This window comes from Sus scrofa, chromosome 12 (assembly GCF_000003025.6).
Source record: "Sus scrofa isolate TJ Tabasco breed Duroc chromosome 12, Sscrofa11.1, whole genome shotgun sequence".
Taxonomy (NCBI): Eukaryota; Metazoa; Chordata; class Mammalia; order Artiodactyla; family Suidae; genus Sus; species Sus scrofa.
The window spans coordinates 56,109,186-56,127,208 of record NC_010454.4 but is presented as its reverse complement, the minus strand read 5'-3'; the positions used below and the strand labels follow the sequence as shown (position 1 = coordinate 56,127,208).

Sequence of the window (18,023 nt, the reverse complement as noted above, 5' to 3'; positions counted from 1 at the left end):
TTCCTTAGCTGGTACCTGGGGCAGCTGAGCCCGGATATCTTCAGATCCAATGAATATGCTTTCTAGATGAGACCATGTGCGCTGCACGTCAAACCAGATGGAGATGACAGCGTCGGCCGTGGACAGCTTCTTCTGCCAGCCCGACACTTCCTCCAGGAAGAAAGCAATGTACTTGGACATCATCAGGGTCTGAAGTTGGACTTGGTTATCCTCCAGAACCTCGATGAGGTCCTCGTCGGACCGCAGCAGGGGCACTCGGGTCCGCGGGTGGGGCTCGTACTGGAATTCCATGCCAACCCAGGTGGTCTGCAGCTCCTCTAAGATCTTCTCCATGCCCATCTCTTTCACGGCTTTGTCCACGATGCCCCGGACCTCGTCCTCAAAGTGGTGCAGCTGGAGCTGCAGGAGGTGGGCCAGGGTGGTGCCCTCGTCCATGGTGAAGCTCACCCCCGTGGCCTGCATCAGCTGCCTCCAGTGGCGCTCCCGGACGGCTGGATTCTGCAACTCAGCCACGGCCCTCAGGGAGCTCAGGGTGTTCAACACCGTGCTTTCCAGGCCTGTGAAGGCCTCCCAGGCCCTGACCTCCTTATCCAGGTTCCGGATGTGCCTGGCAAACCGTCGGCACTCCAAGTCCAGGGCCTCTACGTTGACATCCCTCCATGGGGTGGTCTCCCAGGCGCGGATACTGGAAGTCACCATCCCGATGGTGTCCCAGAGCTCCTTCAGCTGGCAGGCCTCCTTCCTGCACTGCCTCAGCTGCTTATAGTCGGGGACGCCGACCTCGAACAAGCTGGCAGATTCAGAGATGGAGGCCATGGTGGATTCCATCTGCTGGATTTCCGTGTGCCTGGCATCCAGCATCTGATGAGGGTCAGTGCTATCAAACCTACAAACGACAATGTTTTCCCTTTAGAAGAAGAGCACACAGGGTCATTTCCTAGAATTTTACCAGCGTTACAGCAGCTCCAATCTTTAAATTCTTAGTATTTGAGCAAAGAGCAGGGACTTTCACCAAAGCCTGGGAAGAGAAGACATTCAGGGTGGGTTGGGGTGGGATGAGCATAACCAGCTGGACGAACGCCATGTTTGGATCCATTCTTCACATCTGAGAAGGTAATAAAAATACTCTCACCCGCCACCCTACCCCACCCGGGGGGAGCGGGAAATATGCCCTCGTCCAAGCTGCCTTTAGACCCTGCTTCCATAGGGTGGCCCTGGACCACTTGACACAAGAGCACTGTCCAGTTACTGCAGATGCTGTGAAGGCAAAGCTCCTGCAAGGAGCTACTCGCAGTGGGTGGTCAGTAAGTGAGAGAGTCCAACCCTGACCCACTCTGGCACTGCTCCCTCTAGGGCAGTGGCTCCCAGACTTAGCTGCATCTTAGAATCTCCTGGAAGCTTCAAACGACCTCTATGCCCAGGTCTAGGCTCTAGGCTGCTCCCTAAAGGATTGAACCAGAATCCTTGGGGATGGGACCTAGGCAAGAGCATTTTTCAAACTCCCCAGGTGATTCTGACGTGCCTTCTCTGGGGTGAGGCTCATGCTAATGGCCTGCATCACCTCCGAGGAACAGTGCCTCCAGGTTTGAGAACCGCTGAGAGGGGCCCTGACATCTGCACACAAAGCCCTGTGCTGTGTGGCTTTCCTGCCCAGAATGCCCGCATCAGGCTCCACATCCCTGAGTACTTCCTCCAAGCTGCCCCTGATCTCCTGCGTCCTGTGGCAGCCTCTGCTTCTGCACTGGACTCCTATCAGCACTACATGCAACTTCACAGTTTTAGATCCCGTTTCCTCCTCCTCTTCCCTGGGTGCTCAGGGCCCCCACTGCTGCTCCCGATCTTCATCAGATGAACCTACTTTATGCTGCTGCCCCTGCAAACTGCATCCCTGACAGCCTCTCCTCCAAATAAGAACTATCCATGCAAAGGGACACACATGGGCCAGGAGGATCCAAATTCACGTTCAAGAAGCCTCTCATTTTCCTCCCAGACTCCCTTATCCCTTCTTCCCATCCCAGTCTCAGGTTTTCTGCTTTCTCTGTGCTTGCAGGGCTAGATATTGGGAATACCGTGACTGAGTGTGAACAGCACGTTTCCCTAAAATCAGAAGAAGCTTCATGGGGTTCATCATAAAGGAGAAATTGAGAGGAAAGTAGTGATTCGAGAATTGGCCATTTCCTCCAATCACATGTGCGTGTACGTGGGTGCGTGTGTGCATTGGCTGGCGGGTGGGGTACAGAGCGGAGGGAAAAGGAAGAGGATGACATGCAAACTCTTTTCTTGAGCTGCCTCTTGTCTCAGTTATCTTTGGAAATATTTGACTTGACGGATGGAAAGTAATCTTAATTAAAGTCATTTACCTGAACTGCTCACCACTTAAGCCCAATTACCACGCAACACAATAACAGTTATGCATACCATTAAATCAGTGTCAGATTAACTTTGACGCTTGCTATGTTTGATTCCCACTTGTTCCATCTAAACAGTTTTGGCTCATGTGCGCTGGTTGTGGATTTTCACCTTAAGAGAATGAGATCGAATGTCATCCCATGACTCCACCACTGCCCAGCCCGCAAGTGTTTCAGGCTGGGTTGGGGTTCTGAGTCAGAGGGCCCTTCGTCTACGTAGGCATGAAGCCTTCTATTCCATGAGAGTGGTGGGAAAAGAAAGAGAGAGAAAGAGATGCGACATCCTCATGCCAAGTGGGCCAGGAAGAGAGATTAACAAGCATGAAAGTTCCTTCTACATAATCTTTCAAAAGACTAATTGTTGGAATGTGTTGGTTCTACTTTTTATCTTGACTAGAGTGAACTTGGAAAATGAACTTAGCTTCTTGGTGTTAGTATACACCAGACGAATTCTAAAAGCCCATTTTCTATTTATTAAAGGAGTATAATTCAGGAATATTAGGTAAGCTAGGAGCTATCAGAGTTTGAGAGGTGGACACAGACGATAATAAATGATCTTCCTAACTGTTCTTTCCTCAGCTCACCTGACCATCCTTGAATCAATATTGGTTTCTCAAATACTTGTAAGAGGTGATCATGTGTCAAACTTATTCCAAACTTCATTTGCCCTGCGGCATAATTTTTGTTTATAGTTTAAATTTGTGGACGTTCATTTCCTACAGCTGAGCAAACATAAAAGTTAATTTGACCTAAGCAGCGGAGGAACCTCTAGACGGGAGAGAAGGGAACCCTGTTCCTGTTTCAAAGCTCTAGTGCAAACTGTCAGGATATTCATAGACCTGATTAATGTGCCTCATAAACTTGAAGCAGTTCTCCAAAGCCTGGGGGAACAATACAGCATGAGAACAAGAAAGTAATAGGAGGGCAAGGGGTGTAGTTCGTCTTTGAAACTGAAATTATAATGCAAAAGTATTTTAATCTGAAAGAGAAATGCCTAGAAAGTCTGGATGAATAAAAGTATAATTAAGAGAAATGGAAATACAGTGCCCATGTGCATGATTTTGGAAAAAGTAAGGATTTGGGCCTGATCTAGATATGGGGAAGGAGAAAGAGGGGAACGAGTGACCTGAGTGAATCCTTGCTGAATGTCAACCTCAGCACCACACCTATAGGCCCGAGGGATAGTGACACGCCTCTGCTTGATACTGAACAGGTACCATAAAACTCAGCATGTCCCCTCTGAGCTGGGGACCTTTCAGGTCTTCTCAACCTGTGGGCCATCTCAGGTGCAGCAGGACAGACCCCTTCCTCTTACCTGTCCAGACAGAAGAGCAGAAGTGTGCCGCCCTCTCCCGGCCCACCTCCCATATTCGCTCAACACCCCCACTCTCCCAGCTGAAGCCTCCCTCAGACCCATCCTCCCCTCCACAGGCTCCCCATGTCTCAGCCGGGCTGTGGCAATCACCCTCCCGTGCAGCCTCCACCTTGAGTTCATCTCACTCCACCCTTCTCTGCAGCCAGGAGAAAGGTGTTTACATAGTGTGTGTCGTTCTCAGGCTTGGACTCCTCTGTGCTCATTCATGGTCAAAGCCTGGCCACCTGGACCTGTTCTCACCTCCCACCTCCTGCATCATGGCCACACCCACATGCAGCCCTCCAGCTGCCTGTTCCGTTTTCATCCTTCTGTGTCTCTGCTTCCTTTGCTTGGAAGAGCCTCGCTCTCCACTCCTCTCTTCCAAATGGCTAATTCTCACTTGCCCACTGGCTGAGGCATCAGCTCCTGCAGTGTGCTGCCTCTTCAATGTGGGTTAAAGTTGGCAGTGATGGACATGTCTAGTTACTCATTTTTGAAGCTGTCTCCGAGGCTCTAAGTCCTTGATGTCAGGAAACCTGTGTCATCTGAAAATCCTAGCACTTACATCATTTTTTGCTGACTCCACTGTTGCGACCACAACCTCTCTGCTCTGTGGAAGCCTGAATCATGTGACTGAATCAGATTAACAAATCAATGATGTGTCTGAGGATACTGATACGTCCCTGGGAGATTTAATGACGAATACTGCTCTTTTCTCCAGCTTTTGAAAGGACAACAGACAGTGCATGAGCAGGAGGAAGGCCCTTCTTTCCTCCTGTTGGCTGCACTGGGCTAACTGGAAAGCCTGCCGCCACTGCTTGTCATGGAGGACAGCCCCCAAGGGGAGCATGTCTTCAAGAAGGTTCTCCTCACCACTCTCAGAAGCTGAGAACACCAATGACTCCATCGAGCTAGAGGTGATGGGGATCAAACACCTTGACGGAGAAACCCTTGGATCACCTTGGCCTTGATGCGGATAAGGAGACTGGGCTATGTGGCATCATTCCTTAGGATAAGGAAGCCCGTGCCCCAGGGAAGAGAGACAAGAGAAAGGCATTAGAAACCTGAAGCATCCTGGTCACTCAAATGGGAGAATGAGTCTCCGTTGTTAAGAGTTGCCAGAGGGCCCTGAATCTGGGTGTGATGGTTTAGCAGGTTAAGCTGAAGTGAAGGAGGCTCGGCTAGGAATGTGCGGCTAGGAATGTGCGGAAACACCTTCAAGTTAAGAATTGAAAGAGGAGGAGTTCCTGTCATGGCTCAGTGGAAAGACGCAGGTTTGATCCCTGGCCTCCATCAGTGGGTTAAGGACCAGGCGTTGCCATGAGCTGTGGTGTTGGTTGCAGACGTGGCTCAAATCCAGCACGGCTGTGGCTGTGGTGTAGGCCGGCAGCTGTAGCTCTGATCTGGCCTCTAGCCTGGGAACTTTCTATGCCACGGGTGTGGCCCTAAAAAGAAAAAAAAAAAAAAATTGAAAGAGGATGAAAAACTCAACTCTAACGTGAAGAAAGAACCGCACCCCCAGAAACCTGACTTCTCCCTGCACCTGTCAGACTGCAAGGGACAAATGAGACATAAGAGCTTTCCTTTCCTGGCCCCACAAAGACAAGATCAATGTGAGCTTCACTTGCAATCCAGTCAAGAATAGAACCTCGCCATCATAGAGGCCGCACCAGGGTCTGCATTTTAGACATTCGTGGGTGATCTAAAAGTGAAGGAACCAGAGCTAAACTCATTTGCCACACACAGTGTCTAAACATTTTAAACACATACATCCACGCACACGAAGCTAAGAAACAAATCCATGCATTGACACCCACGAAGATTCCCTTTAGAATTAAATCCATATTCTGTCCTAGTCTTGATAGTTTTCCTGACAAGAGGAGAAATACATCAAAATTGCAGTAGTGTTTGGCTTTCTACACTGCTGGGAGCAGTTCTTTTCAAAGTATTCTCTTGCAAAAACTCATCTGCATGTCAAATTAACAGATGCGAATTTAGAAAACCCAGCTAAGGGTAGCAATGTTCTCACAGCCAGCAGATACAAGTGCTAAGAAACAAAAAGCAATGCAGCTATCACATGAAAAAGACAACACGAGCTGATCAATACACACCCATGATGTAACTATGTAGGAGGGATACTGGATTTCCAACACACTTACCAGAAACACATCAGCAAACAAGTGTTGGTCCATACAGCCAGTCTCAGATGTCTAAGAGCAATTATTCTAAAAGAACACAGACTCATTTGGTGTTATATGCCCTGGCAGGATTCTTAAAAGTGAACCAGTTGCTTCCCTTAGAGCAGCAGTCTCTACCTTGGCCAAACACTGGAGTCACCTGAGAAGCGCTGCAAACTACTGATGCCCAGTCTCATCCCCCAGAGTCTGATTTAGTTGGGTTGTAGGACAGACTGGACAGTGGAGGTTTTAAAAGCCTCCCAGGTGATTTTAATGTGCAGCTCAAAGAGCAGCACCCTATTTTAGAGCCCTATGCTGTATGTTCATCTAAGCACAGTTCATGCATCTGTCCTTCTCTGCCTCTTGACAGACTCATCTTGGTCTCTCTAGGCGCAACTATGATGCTTGGGAGAGAGTACTGTCTCGTAAATGTTTGATGAATGAATAAGAATATGTAGACCCTTACTGTGTGCTAGGCTGGGGGACCAAGCATCTCAGTTTGCCTGAAACAGAGGGGCTTCCCCAGATGTGTGACTTTTCAGTGCTAACTTGAGACCAGGTAAACCAGTATGGCTGGTGGGTATTGGGTGCTATGCTGAAAACTTGCAAAGATTTGTTTTTTTTTTGTTTTTTTTTTTTTTGGTCTTTTTGCTATTTCTTGGGCCGCTCCCGCAGCATATGGAGGTTCCCAGGCTAGGGGTCTAATCGGAGCTGTAGCCACTGGCCTACGCCAGAGCCACAGCAACGCGGGATCCGAGCCGCGTATGCAACCTACACCACAGCTCACAGCAACGCTGGATCTTTAACCCACTGAGCAAGGGCAGGGACCGAAACCCGCAACCTCATGGTTCCTAGTCGGATTCGTTAACCACTGCGCCACCACGGGAACTCCAAAGATTTGTTAATTTAATCCTATCAACAACCTAAGGTGGATGCTATTATTACTGCCATTCTATAGATAAGGAAACTGAGGCACAGAGATAGTGAGTGATTGCCCTGACCAGACAGTGAGTAGTAGTAGACCTGAGATTAGACACAGGGCTTGCTAAATGCAGAGTCTACATACTTATTCATTATGTTGTATTTCCTTCTGACAAAGTTGTGATTTTTTTTTCCTGCTTTGTCTGTTGCTTTACCATATATGTCCCAATGTCAAATTTCTGTGGGTAAGTAACCCTTGAAAATAAAAAGTTCCCTTACTCCTTACAGAGGGCATTTGTCAGTCTGAGGACTTCCAAGCTTGTCTGACCAAAACTATAGAGGAGACCCAGCAGGAAGCCCAGGAAACAAGCAAACCCAGAGCTGGATTGAAGGGAGAGTAATAACTGTAAATGGAAAGTAACCTTTTAAAATTATTTTAAAAATTTAAAAAGAAGAGAAAAAATGTGATCCCAATGCTTTAAAAAATAAATAAAAATTAAAAACATAAGGGGAGACAGAAACACTATAAATAGATATAGCTGTTAGTCTTTCTTGCTAGAAACCAAGACCACCTCCAGTCTTCTGTGCATGTATCTGGATGTCAGAGATGTGTTAGATACATTGAAAAGTGCTATTTGTAACATTCAAGGAAAATAAGTACCCCCCCAATCCAGAAGCAATGCATATAAGGTTTGGAGTATAACCAACTCACTGCCCCCCTTTCAGGAAATCACTGAAGGATATATAAAAAAAATAAGTAAGTCTCAGGGATGTAATGTACAGCACATGGAATATAATCCATAAAATGATAACTCTGAAAACAAAAAAGGAAATCAAAATAATAAAGTAATAGCATAAAGGAAATAAAATAATAGCAGGAAATAAAGTAATAGCACAAAGCTGTTAAAAAAAACAAAACTTGCGGAGTTCCCGTCGTGGCGCAGTGGTTAACGAATCCGACTAGGAACCATGAGGTTGCGGGTTCGGTCCCTGCCCTTGCTCAGTGGGTTAACGATCCGGCGTTGCCGTGAGCTGTGGTGTAGGTTGCAGACGCGGCTCGGATCCTGCGTTGCTGTGGCTCTGGCGTAGGCCGGTGGCTACAGCTCCGATTAGACCCCTAGCCTGGGAACCTCCATATGCCGCGGGAGCGGCCCAAGAAATAGCAACAACAACAACAACAACAAAGACAAAAAAAAAAAAAAAAAAAACAACAACAAAACTTGCCATGTTTAGAGGCCAGGAGGCAGTGCTGGTCACTTGTGTCCCTACCTGAAGGGAGCTTCTCTGCGAAATCTCTCCCAGAACTGCTGCTGCTCCACATCAAAGGCCGAGCATCTCTGGCGGAGAAGGGTCACTTCATTCGCCTGCAGGGGGGCCACCTGCTGCCTCACGGTAACGGCCATCTTCTTTATGCTGCTCCACTTCTCAGGCAGCTCCTGCAAAGGAGACCCCGGTGGTGAGACCTGCACTGTGCTCCTCTCCACCATCCTCGGGCCTGAGGCTGGACGCACAGGGATGTCTTCATCTCCACCAACGCCAGGCTGGGGTGTCTTCATCTCCACCAACGCCAGGCTGGGGTGTCTGGCTTCGCTTGCTCTGCCCTCGCTCGGCTCCCTGGCTGCCCACTCTCCACTTCCACCTGCATCGGACTCCACACTAAACTTGCCCTCAACCTCTAGCCAGCAACGTTTGTCCTCGCTGTGTTTTCCAAGAGTGCCTGGGCATCTTCTCTGATGCCCCACATCTCCTCTTAGACCATGTGAACATTCCTCAGACCTGCTTTCTGTTCTCCGAATCAAAAATATGGTTTATTCTTAAATCTGGGAAAAGACCCCAAACATCTCATCCAAATCAGTTCTCCCACATTTCTCCAGCATTACAGTATTCCCGTTTACTGAGTTTCCAGGAAGTGGAACACATTATGCATATGTGACACATACAGTTCCAAAACATGGACCTCCAAGCCCTGTTTTTCATTTAATCCAAACCCACCTCAGCCTACTCTGAAATTCCCAAACTTCATTTCTTCTATTAAGAAAACATAAACTTGGAGTTCTCATCATGGTGCAGTGGAAACGACTCCAACTAGGAACCATGAGGTTGCGGGTTCAATCCCTGGACTCACTCAGTGGGTTAAGGATCTGGTGTTGCTGTGACTATGCTGTAGGCTGGCAGCTGTAGCTCTGATTGAACCCCTAGCCTGGGAATCTCTATATGCTGCATGTGCAGCCCTAATAAGCAAAAAAAAAAAGATAAAAGAAAGAAAACATAAACTTCGCACTGACCTCCAGCTGCTTAAACACTGTTTCTGGCAGTTCCTGGTCATAGGTCTTCAGCAGTTCAATAGTTTGCTTTAAAGGCTCAAACATCTCATCAGTGCTGCTCTGCCGTTCTTTAAGAGCCATGAGGTGTCCCATGATCTCAACCAGTCCTTTGAAATCTCCTTTCTCCACTTTCTTGAGCAAACCACTCTCACTGTCTTTTATAAATGCTTCAAGGTCGGCCAAGCTGAGCAAAACAGGCAGAATGTGAGGAGCCACTCTCCTCGTACTCCTCAAGGGAAGATCTGCATGTTTCCCCAAGACTAATAGCTATTATTATGGACAACCCTCTACATCCTGATGATATTATTGTGGAAAAATCTCCATATCCTGATGGCATTATTATGGAAAAAATCCCCATATCCTGATGGTAATATTATGGGAAAATCCCCATATCCCAATGATTAGATAGGATTCTCTTTGGAAGTGTCAAAGTCACAAAAGACAAAGACTGACCCTCCACGACAGAGATTCAGGGCCCAGGACACATTATTGGGACCATCGGTGAAATGTGCCTAAGTTTGTAGATGAGTTACCACTTCTACATCAATATTAACTTCCTCGTTTTTATAAATGTATCACGGTTATACAGGACGTTATCACTCGGGACAACTGACAGAAGGTAAAAGACAATTCTTTACGGTATTTTTACAACTTTTTTGGGAAGTCTGAAAGTCAAAGTGAAATAATGTCAAGGTGTATTTATTATAAATTATTTTTAAGAAACTGGAAATAAATACTATGGCCTCTAAGCTCACAGGCATTTGGGTTTAACTGTGTCACAAAGATATGGTTACATGTTAGCCATTTAACATCTCTGAGCCTCAGTTTCCTCATCTGTAAAACTGCAAACATCATTTCTTGCTCACTGGTTATTGTGAGAATTAAAGGAGATTCATTCTTTAATTCAAAAATGTTTACCGGGCAATTATTACGAGCCCCAGCAAGCTCCCAGGTTTTGAGGATGGAATAATAAATAAGATAAACAAAGGCTTGGTCCTGATAAAACTTACATGCTAGTGGGAAAAAAATAAATAGGAAACAGATTGATGAGCTGATAAATTGCACAGTTTCACATGGTGATGAGCAGTATGAGACAATGGCAGTGAGCCAGGTCTGTTTTACATGGGGTGGTCAGTGAAGGCCTTTCTACTGAGGTGATGTTTGAGCGGAAGTGGAAACGAGATGAAGGAGTGAGTCACAGAAAGAAACAAGAGAAGGGCTTTCCAGGCAGAGGGAGCAACACGGGTAAAAGCACTGAGGCTGGAGGTTGGATTCGGTTTGATTTGTTTGAGGATAAGGGAAAAGTCGGGGTGGAACATTAGAGGAATAGGAGGAAGCATGGAGGGATAAGAGGCCAAAGAAGGGGCCAGACACTAGACGGTCTTACTGGCCATGATAAGAAGTTCAGATTTTATCCCAAGTGGGAGAATTCTAAGTAGGAGAAGGAAACAAATTCGATTTATTTTCAGAAGTATCTGTGGCTGGAGGGGAACACATTTCAGCTGGAGGTGGTGAGGGTGATGGTTACGGTGCTGGTGGCACAGGTAGGGAGACAAGAAGAGAGGCTGGGGGGCACGTAGGGTCTATGATGGTTTTTCCAGGTGACAGAAGATACTGGCTTTGACCCAGATGGTGGACGTGAGGAGTGGTCAGATTCAGACAGTGTTGCATGGAGAGCCAATAAAATCCACTGGTGGGTTGGGAGAGAGGTGTGGGGGAATAAGAGAAATCCATAAGGACTCCTGGCAGTGGGGTAAATGACGATACCCCTTAAAGAGATGGGGAAGAACTGGGGCAGACCGGGGGTTTTTTTGAGGGAGAGGAGTAAGTTTTACATGTGTTAGGCATGAGATGCATCACAGACACTAGACACCAAAGGGAGATACTTATTAGGCAGTTGGCGTTGTGGCACAGTGGAAATGAATCTAAGAACCATGAGGTTGCGGGTTCAATCCCTGGCTTCGCTCAGTGGGTTAAGGATCTGGTATTGTCATGAGCTGTGGTGTAGGTCACAGACATGGCTCAGATCTGAAGATGCTGTGACTGTGGTATAGGCTGGCAGCTACAGCTCCAACTAGACTCCTAGTCTGGGAACCTCCATAAGCTGTGGGTGCAGCCCTAAAAAGACAAATGACAAAAAAAAAAAATGTTAGATTAAATGTCATCTGGAATATGACTGCGGATAGAAATGAAATTCTAGGATTGAGGTTTTACGAATTCTAACATATTACTGCTAGAGAAGATGAGCCCAGACAAGGAGACCGAGAAGGAGGAAATCATGAGAGTAAGATAAAGAAATTGTGTGGGAAGGAGTGATCAGCTGTGCCAAATACTGTTGGCAGGTACAAGTAAGAAGATGCCTGATAATCACCACTGGATGCAGCCATTTGAAAACTAATTGGTGACCTTGACCACACTGGTTTCAGTGGAGCAGTCTAATAAAAGCCTGACTGGAGGGTAAGCTGGAGAATGTGGACTTCTGTTTCGAGGTCTATGATGTATATGATAATACAAATGACTCTTCTGCTAAGACAACAAAAATACTTCAGCAGAATATTTCAAAATCATTTAAAAATGAATCACTAAGGTGGTGTGAAATCATGGAATCTCCAGAGGCCGAAAAGGTACTGATAGCAAGAACCCTGAGAGGGAAGCAAGATTCAAGGCTGGGTTTCACAGGATAGTTTCCACTGAACCCTGGAGCCCTTGGGCTTCTACTTTGATGTTTTATGAGACGTGGAGGAGGACAGGTGGTTAAGCTGAGGGCGCGCACAAGGTGAGGAAGCTAACAGGAGGCTGCACATGAAGTTGCAACTCTGTGAGGGTGAACAAGAAATAAATACGCTGCCCAGTGAGGGAGGGGCAGCATGGAAACTCGCCCATAGTAACCTGTGCAGCAGGTGGACTACTGTAAGCTGAAGTACAAGTGGTCTGGGGATGATCCTTTCTGGAGGAACGCAGGAAGAATCCAATCCCCAAGGATTAAACTGCAAAGAACATGATTTTATAATCAAGAGTCACAAAGTACACAAGGAAAGAAGTCACCATGAGCAGACAGATGCCAGCAGAAACAGCTAAATTAAACCTGTGAAGATTTTAGATATTGGAATTCAGATGCAGAATATAAAATAGCAATATTTGGGAAGTTCTCTTTTGGTGCAGCAGGTTAAGGATCCAGCATTGCCACAGCTGTGGCACAGGTCACAACTGCAGTGCAGGTTTGATTCCTGGCCTGGGAACTTCCACATGCCATGAGGGTGGCCAAAATAAAATAAAACAGCAATATTTAATATGTCAAAAGGACAAAGGGGGGAGTTCCCGTCGTGGCGCAGTGGTTAACGAATCCGACTAGGAACCATGAGGTTGCGGGTTCGGTCCCTGCCCTTGCTCAGTGGGTTTACGATCCGGCGTTGCCATGAGCTGTGGTGTAGGTTGCAGACGCGGCTCGGATCCCGCGTTGCTGTGGTTCTGGCGTAGGCCGGTGGCTACAGCTCCGATTCAACCCCTAGCCTGGGAACCTCCATATGCCGTGGGAGCGGCCCAAGAAATAGCAACAACAACAACAACAACAACAATAACAACAACAACAAAGACAAAAAAAAAAAAAAAAAAAAAAGGACAAAGGGTTCTTGTTTAGGTGGCTGGCTTTACTGTTTCTGACCCAGGTACCAAGAGTAAGTGCTTTCCCTGAATTTTCCCAGACGTCTACTCAAGATTGACATAGAAAAACAACTTCATCCTTTTAAGCATGATATATCAGTTTGTACAGAAGAGATTTCTTTAGGAATCACCCTTCAGAAGCCTAGATAAGTCTTACATTCCCAACAGGTCTCTGCCCTTACCCCTCTCCAACTTGCCTTTAAGTTCAAACATAAATTCAGCATTGTCTCAGAGTCAGGAATGGAGGCAATTTCAGAGGCTGTCCAAATATGCTCAGAATCTGCGATAGTATGTGGACATTTGTATTGAATAACAGATTCCAAGGAGTGACCAAGCTTACTGAAGTGGATACATAAAAATTATGGCATTACTTTCTGAAGAGAAGCTTTTACTATGTGTTCCAGCAATGCAAAAGTTATCATACTATGCCGTTACTGGATAATTCTAGGAGAATGAAGCTCATAATTTTCCATATGCCTCTATGTTACTTTGATCTATGGCATAAAGAAACAAACCATTTTTAAGCTGACAAATCAAAAGTTTTCTTAAAATCATCTTCTGGTGAATGTATTCTAAAACTTGGAAAGTGAATAGATAAAAGAGAATGAATTTGAGCAAAGAACAAGAAAGTGGAAAAATGAGTAAGCAAAATTGTAAAGTAACCAAATATATAAATCTAAAAATGGAAAGTATAGTTAAAATTTAAAGCTCAATGAATGGATTAAACTGGAGATTTAGACAAAGTTAAAAGAGAGAAACTGTTGTATGATAAAAGTGGAGAAGTTATTCAACTGCAATGCAGAAAAGCCAAAAAGTGAAAACTATGAAAATTGTTCAAAGACACGGAAGCCACTGAAAAGTGTCTAAGTGTAATAAGTGTAATACTAGGTCCGGAGGAGGTAATAAGAGAGAATGGGCAAGAAGCAGTCTTCGAGGAAATCTTGGTTAAGAATTTTCTTGAACTAATGAAAGACACCAACTACAAGATCAAGGAAGCCCAACAAAATCAAGGTGGAATTACTATAAAGAAACCCTCACATAGGTACTTCAACATGAAACTGAAGATTACCAAAAATAAAAAGAAATCTTAAAATTAGCTGCAAAGCAAAGACAGATTTCTATTAAAAACAAAAAACAAAATCTAAGCTGACCATGTAACACCAAAAATGAAGCCAAGCCATAATGGAATAATATTTTCAATAGACTCACAGAAAATATGTTATCTTAGGAGTTCCCATCATGGCTCAGCGGAAACAAATCTGACTAGCATCCATGAGGAAGCAGGTTTGATCCCTGGCTTCGCTCAGCAGGTTAGGGATCCGGTGTTGCTGTGGCTGTGGTGGAGGCCAGCAGCTGTAGTTCTGATTCGACCCTGGTCTGGGAACCTCTATATGCCATGGGTGCGGCTCTAAAAAGAAAAAGAAAAAACATTATCTTAGAATTCTCTCTTCCACAAAATCTTTTTTTTTTTTTTTTTAAAGAATGAAGGCAAAATACATGCATGTTCGAATCAAGGAGGAATGAGAGTTCCACCAATAGAACCTTATTAAAGAAACTTCCAGTGGCTATACTTCAGAAAGCAAGTCTATAACACAGAAAGATGGAATGAGCAAAGACAGTAAACACATAGGTAAATTTAAATAAACTTTGAGTGTATAAAAATAAAGTATAATTTGTGGAGTTTACATAAGTAATAGAGAACAGCTGAAATTACTTGGAATGATAGAATATAATTCAATGGATAAATAGTTGAGATCAAACTATTCTAAAGTCACTGTATTGGTTGTGAAAAGAGTAACAGTACTGATAAGCTTATTCCTCTTAAAACTAGGTGTGATTAACCATTAGAACAGAAGACTTAGGACAACATCCAAATTAGCAGAAGGAAAAAAAAATGGAATAACAAAAATGAAAAATAAAACATAAAAAAATTCAACCCAAAAGCAGGCAAGAAAGCACACAATAGAATGGTAGAAATGAATTCAAATATAGCACAAAAGACGTTAATGAACAAAACCCTTCAATTGAAAGAAAGATATTAAGGTAGATAAAACACTCAGTTCTCTGCCAATTATAAAGATCTCTTCTAATATAAAGGCACAGAAAGTCTGAACGCCAGAGGGTAAAATGAGAAATACCAGGCAAATATCATACAAAGGAAATTGGTTTCATTATATTAATATGACAAAACACACTTTAACCCAAGAAATATAGCTAGGGATGAAAGATTTTTTAACGTGTGACTAAAAGATTCTATTTTCCAGGAAGATATAAAAAGTCAAACTCTGTATGCTTATATAATATAATCTTAAGATATATGAAACAAAAAGTGACAGAGTTACAAGGAGAAATTGACAAGTCACCATCAAAGTGGAATATTTTTAACACAATTATCTCAGTAATTGATAAATTAAGCAGAAAAAAATGGTGGTGAGGTTATGGTGAATTTGAAGAAAAAAAGTTTGATCAATAGGCATGCACAGGAGTTCCCGTCGTGGCGCAGTGGTTAATGAATCCGACTAGGAACCATGAGGTTGCGGGTTTGGTCCCTGCCCTTGCTCAGTGGGTTGACGATCTGGCGTTGCCGTGAACTGCGGTGTGGGTTGCAGATGCGGCTTGGATCCCGCGTTGCTGTGGCTCTGGCGTAGGCTGGTGGCTACAGCTCTGATTAGACCCCTAGCCTGGAAACCTCCATATGCCGTGGAAGCGGCCCAAGAAATAGCAAAAAGACAATAAATAAATAAATAAAATAGGCATGCACAGAACATTATACCCAATAGTTTGAGAATACACATTCTTTTCCAAAGTGCACAGAACAGTTATAAAAACTGACCAAATTCAACAAATTTCAGAAACTTATTATGTACATCACATTCTCTGACCATAATGCAACTGCTAGAAATTAATAACAGGAGTTCCCGTCGTGGCTCAGCGGAAACAAATCTGATTAGTAACCATGAGGATGCAGGTTCGATCCCTGGCCCTGCTCAGTGGGTTAAGGTTCCAGCGTTGCCTTGAGTTGTGATGCAGGTCACAGATGCAGCTCGGATCCCACATTGCTGTGGCTGTGGTGGTGGAGATCAGTGGCTACACCTCTGACTTGTCCCCTAGCCTTGGAAACCTCCATATGCTGTGGGTTCAGCCCTAAAAAGACCAAAAAATAGAAAAAGAAAAAAAAAAAGAAATTAATAACAGAAATGTAACTAGTATGACGGATATTAAAAATATCTTAGAACTTAATTATAACGAAAATATTACACATTAAGTCTTCTGAGATGTAGGTAAAACTATACTTAAAAGGGAATTTATAACTTTAAGTGTTACATTAAAAAAGAGAGGGGAGCTCCCTGGTGGCTCAGCAGGTTAAGGATCCAGCGTTGTCACTGCTATGACTCAGGTCACTGCTGTGGTGTGCGTTTGATCCCTAGCCTGGGAACTTCCACGTGCTGTGGGTGTGGCCAGAAAAAAGGCAGAGGGCTCAAGATGAATAAGCAGAGCACCCATTCTAAGTTAGCCAAACGACAGAAAATAAACCCAAAGAAAGTAGAAGGAAATTATGAACATAAAAGAAAAAAATATCAAAATAGAAATCAAACTATGATAAAGAGGATCCCTGGTTTAATAAGACAGTTCTTTGTAAATCTCTTGGAAGATTAATTAAGGAAAGAAGCCAGAAAACGAAATAGAAGTGAAGAGAAATGTAATGAGGGACATATCCATAGATTCTGCAGAGATTAAATAGGTAAGAGAATAATGTAAATTTCATAACACTTTGAAGATTTATGTGAAATGGTTACATCCCTAGAAAAATACAACTTACTAAGGAAGAGAAAACCGTAATATTCCTATGAACATTAAAGAAATTACAGATAAAAATTTTGCCACAAAGAAAATACCAAGCCAGATGGTTCAAAAGGAGACTTAAATCAAACTTTCAAGGATCAGAAAATTTCAGTCTTACAGAGAATAAACAAGAAGGATTACTTCTAACCTTTTTTATGACACTAGCAAAACCACAGAGCAAGATCAGATAAAGACAATACAGAAAGGAAAACGCTGAAGGCCAGTCTCAGCAAACACAGATACATCAGTGCTTTGCTATATAAAACATGTGCAAACCAAAATAATCAGCGGACATAATGAAAAAGACAATATTTCATGTTGGTGGGCTTATCGCAGTAATGCTGCGTTGGTTCAATATTAGAATTCAAACAATATATTCACAACTTAAACACATTAAGGGAAAAAAAACAGAATTATCTGAATGGAACTAGAGAAAGCTCTTAATAAAATGTTATGTCCATGTGTGCTAAATCCACTTAACAAATTAGGAGTAGAAAGGAACTTCTTTAATCAGATGGAGAGAATCCACAAAAACTCACAGAATAGTATACGACATAACAAAATGCTGAAAGCACCCCCTTTAAGATTAGGGACAAAACAATGATACTTGTCATCACCACTTTATATGACGTTATACAGACAGTTCTAGTTAGTGTGCTCAGATAAGAAATAGCAATAAAATGTATTAAAAGGGAGTTCCCATCGTGGCTCAGAGGTAATGAACCTGAGTAGCATCCATGAAGACGTGTGTTTGATCCCTGGCCACACTCAGTGGGTTAAGGATCTGGAGCTGCCATGAGCTGTGGTGCGTAGGTCGAAGACACAGCTGGGATCCCACATTGCTGTGGCTGTGGCTGTGGCATAGGCCAGGCAGCTGAAGCTCTGGTTTGACCCTAGCCTGGGAACTTCCATATGCTGTGGGTGCAGACCAAAAAAAAAAAAAAAAAAAAAAAAAAAGGAAAGAAAAGAAAAGAAATTCATTTAAAAAAAGACTGAGAAGAAACAAAATTATCATAAATTTGTAGATGATGACTGTGTACATAGCAACCCCCAACGAGTACACAGATAAATTACTAGAATTAACAAGTTAGTTTGTGTTGCTTGATACAAAATCAATATATAAAAATTAATTTCATTTCCATAGAAAATATGATTTAAAAATATTCATACTAGGAGCCAGGAAATAAAATATTAAGGAATAAATCTTAACAAAGACATGAAAATTATTTTAAAGGTAATGATTATAAATTTCATTGAAAGACATTAAAGAAGACAAATGAGAGATAGCATGTTTCTAGACAGGAATACTCAGTACTATAAAGATGACAATTCTCCA

At 43.7% G+C, this 18,023-nt stretch overlaps 1 protein-coding gene across 10 annotated transcripts in view; it reads right to left on the bottom strand.

Annotated features, from left to right (window-relative positions):
• Positions 1-18,023, bottom strand: part of DNAH9 (dynein axonemal heavy chain 9) — a 321,249-nt gene that overhangs the window by 239,119 nt on the left and 64,107 nt on the right. For all 10 annotated transcript variants that reach the window (XR_002337370.1, XR_002337369.1, XM_021067888.1 and 7 more), the window contains exons 18-20: positions 9,146-9,368; positions 8,130-8,296; positions 16-886 (exon numbers count right to left, since the gene is read on the bottom strand). Coding sequence is in view for 8 of the 10 variants with exons in the window: in XM_021067888.1 (XP_020923547.1) it covers positions 16-886; positions 8,130-8,296; positions 9,146-9,368 (1,261 nt within the window). In the remaining 2 variants the exon portion in view is untranslated. The remainder of the gene's footprint in view (positions 1-15; positions 887-8,129; positions 8,297-9,145; positions 9,369-18,023) is intronic.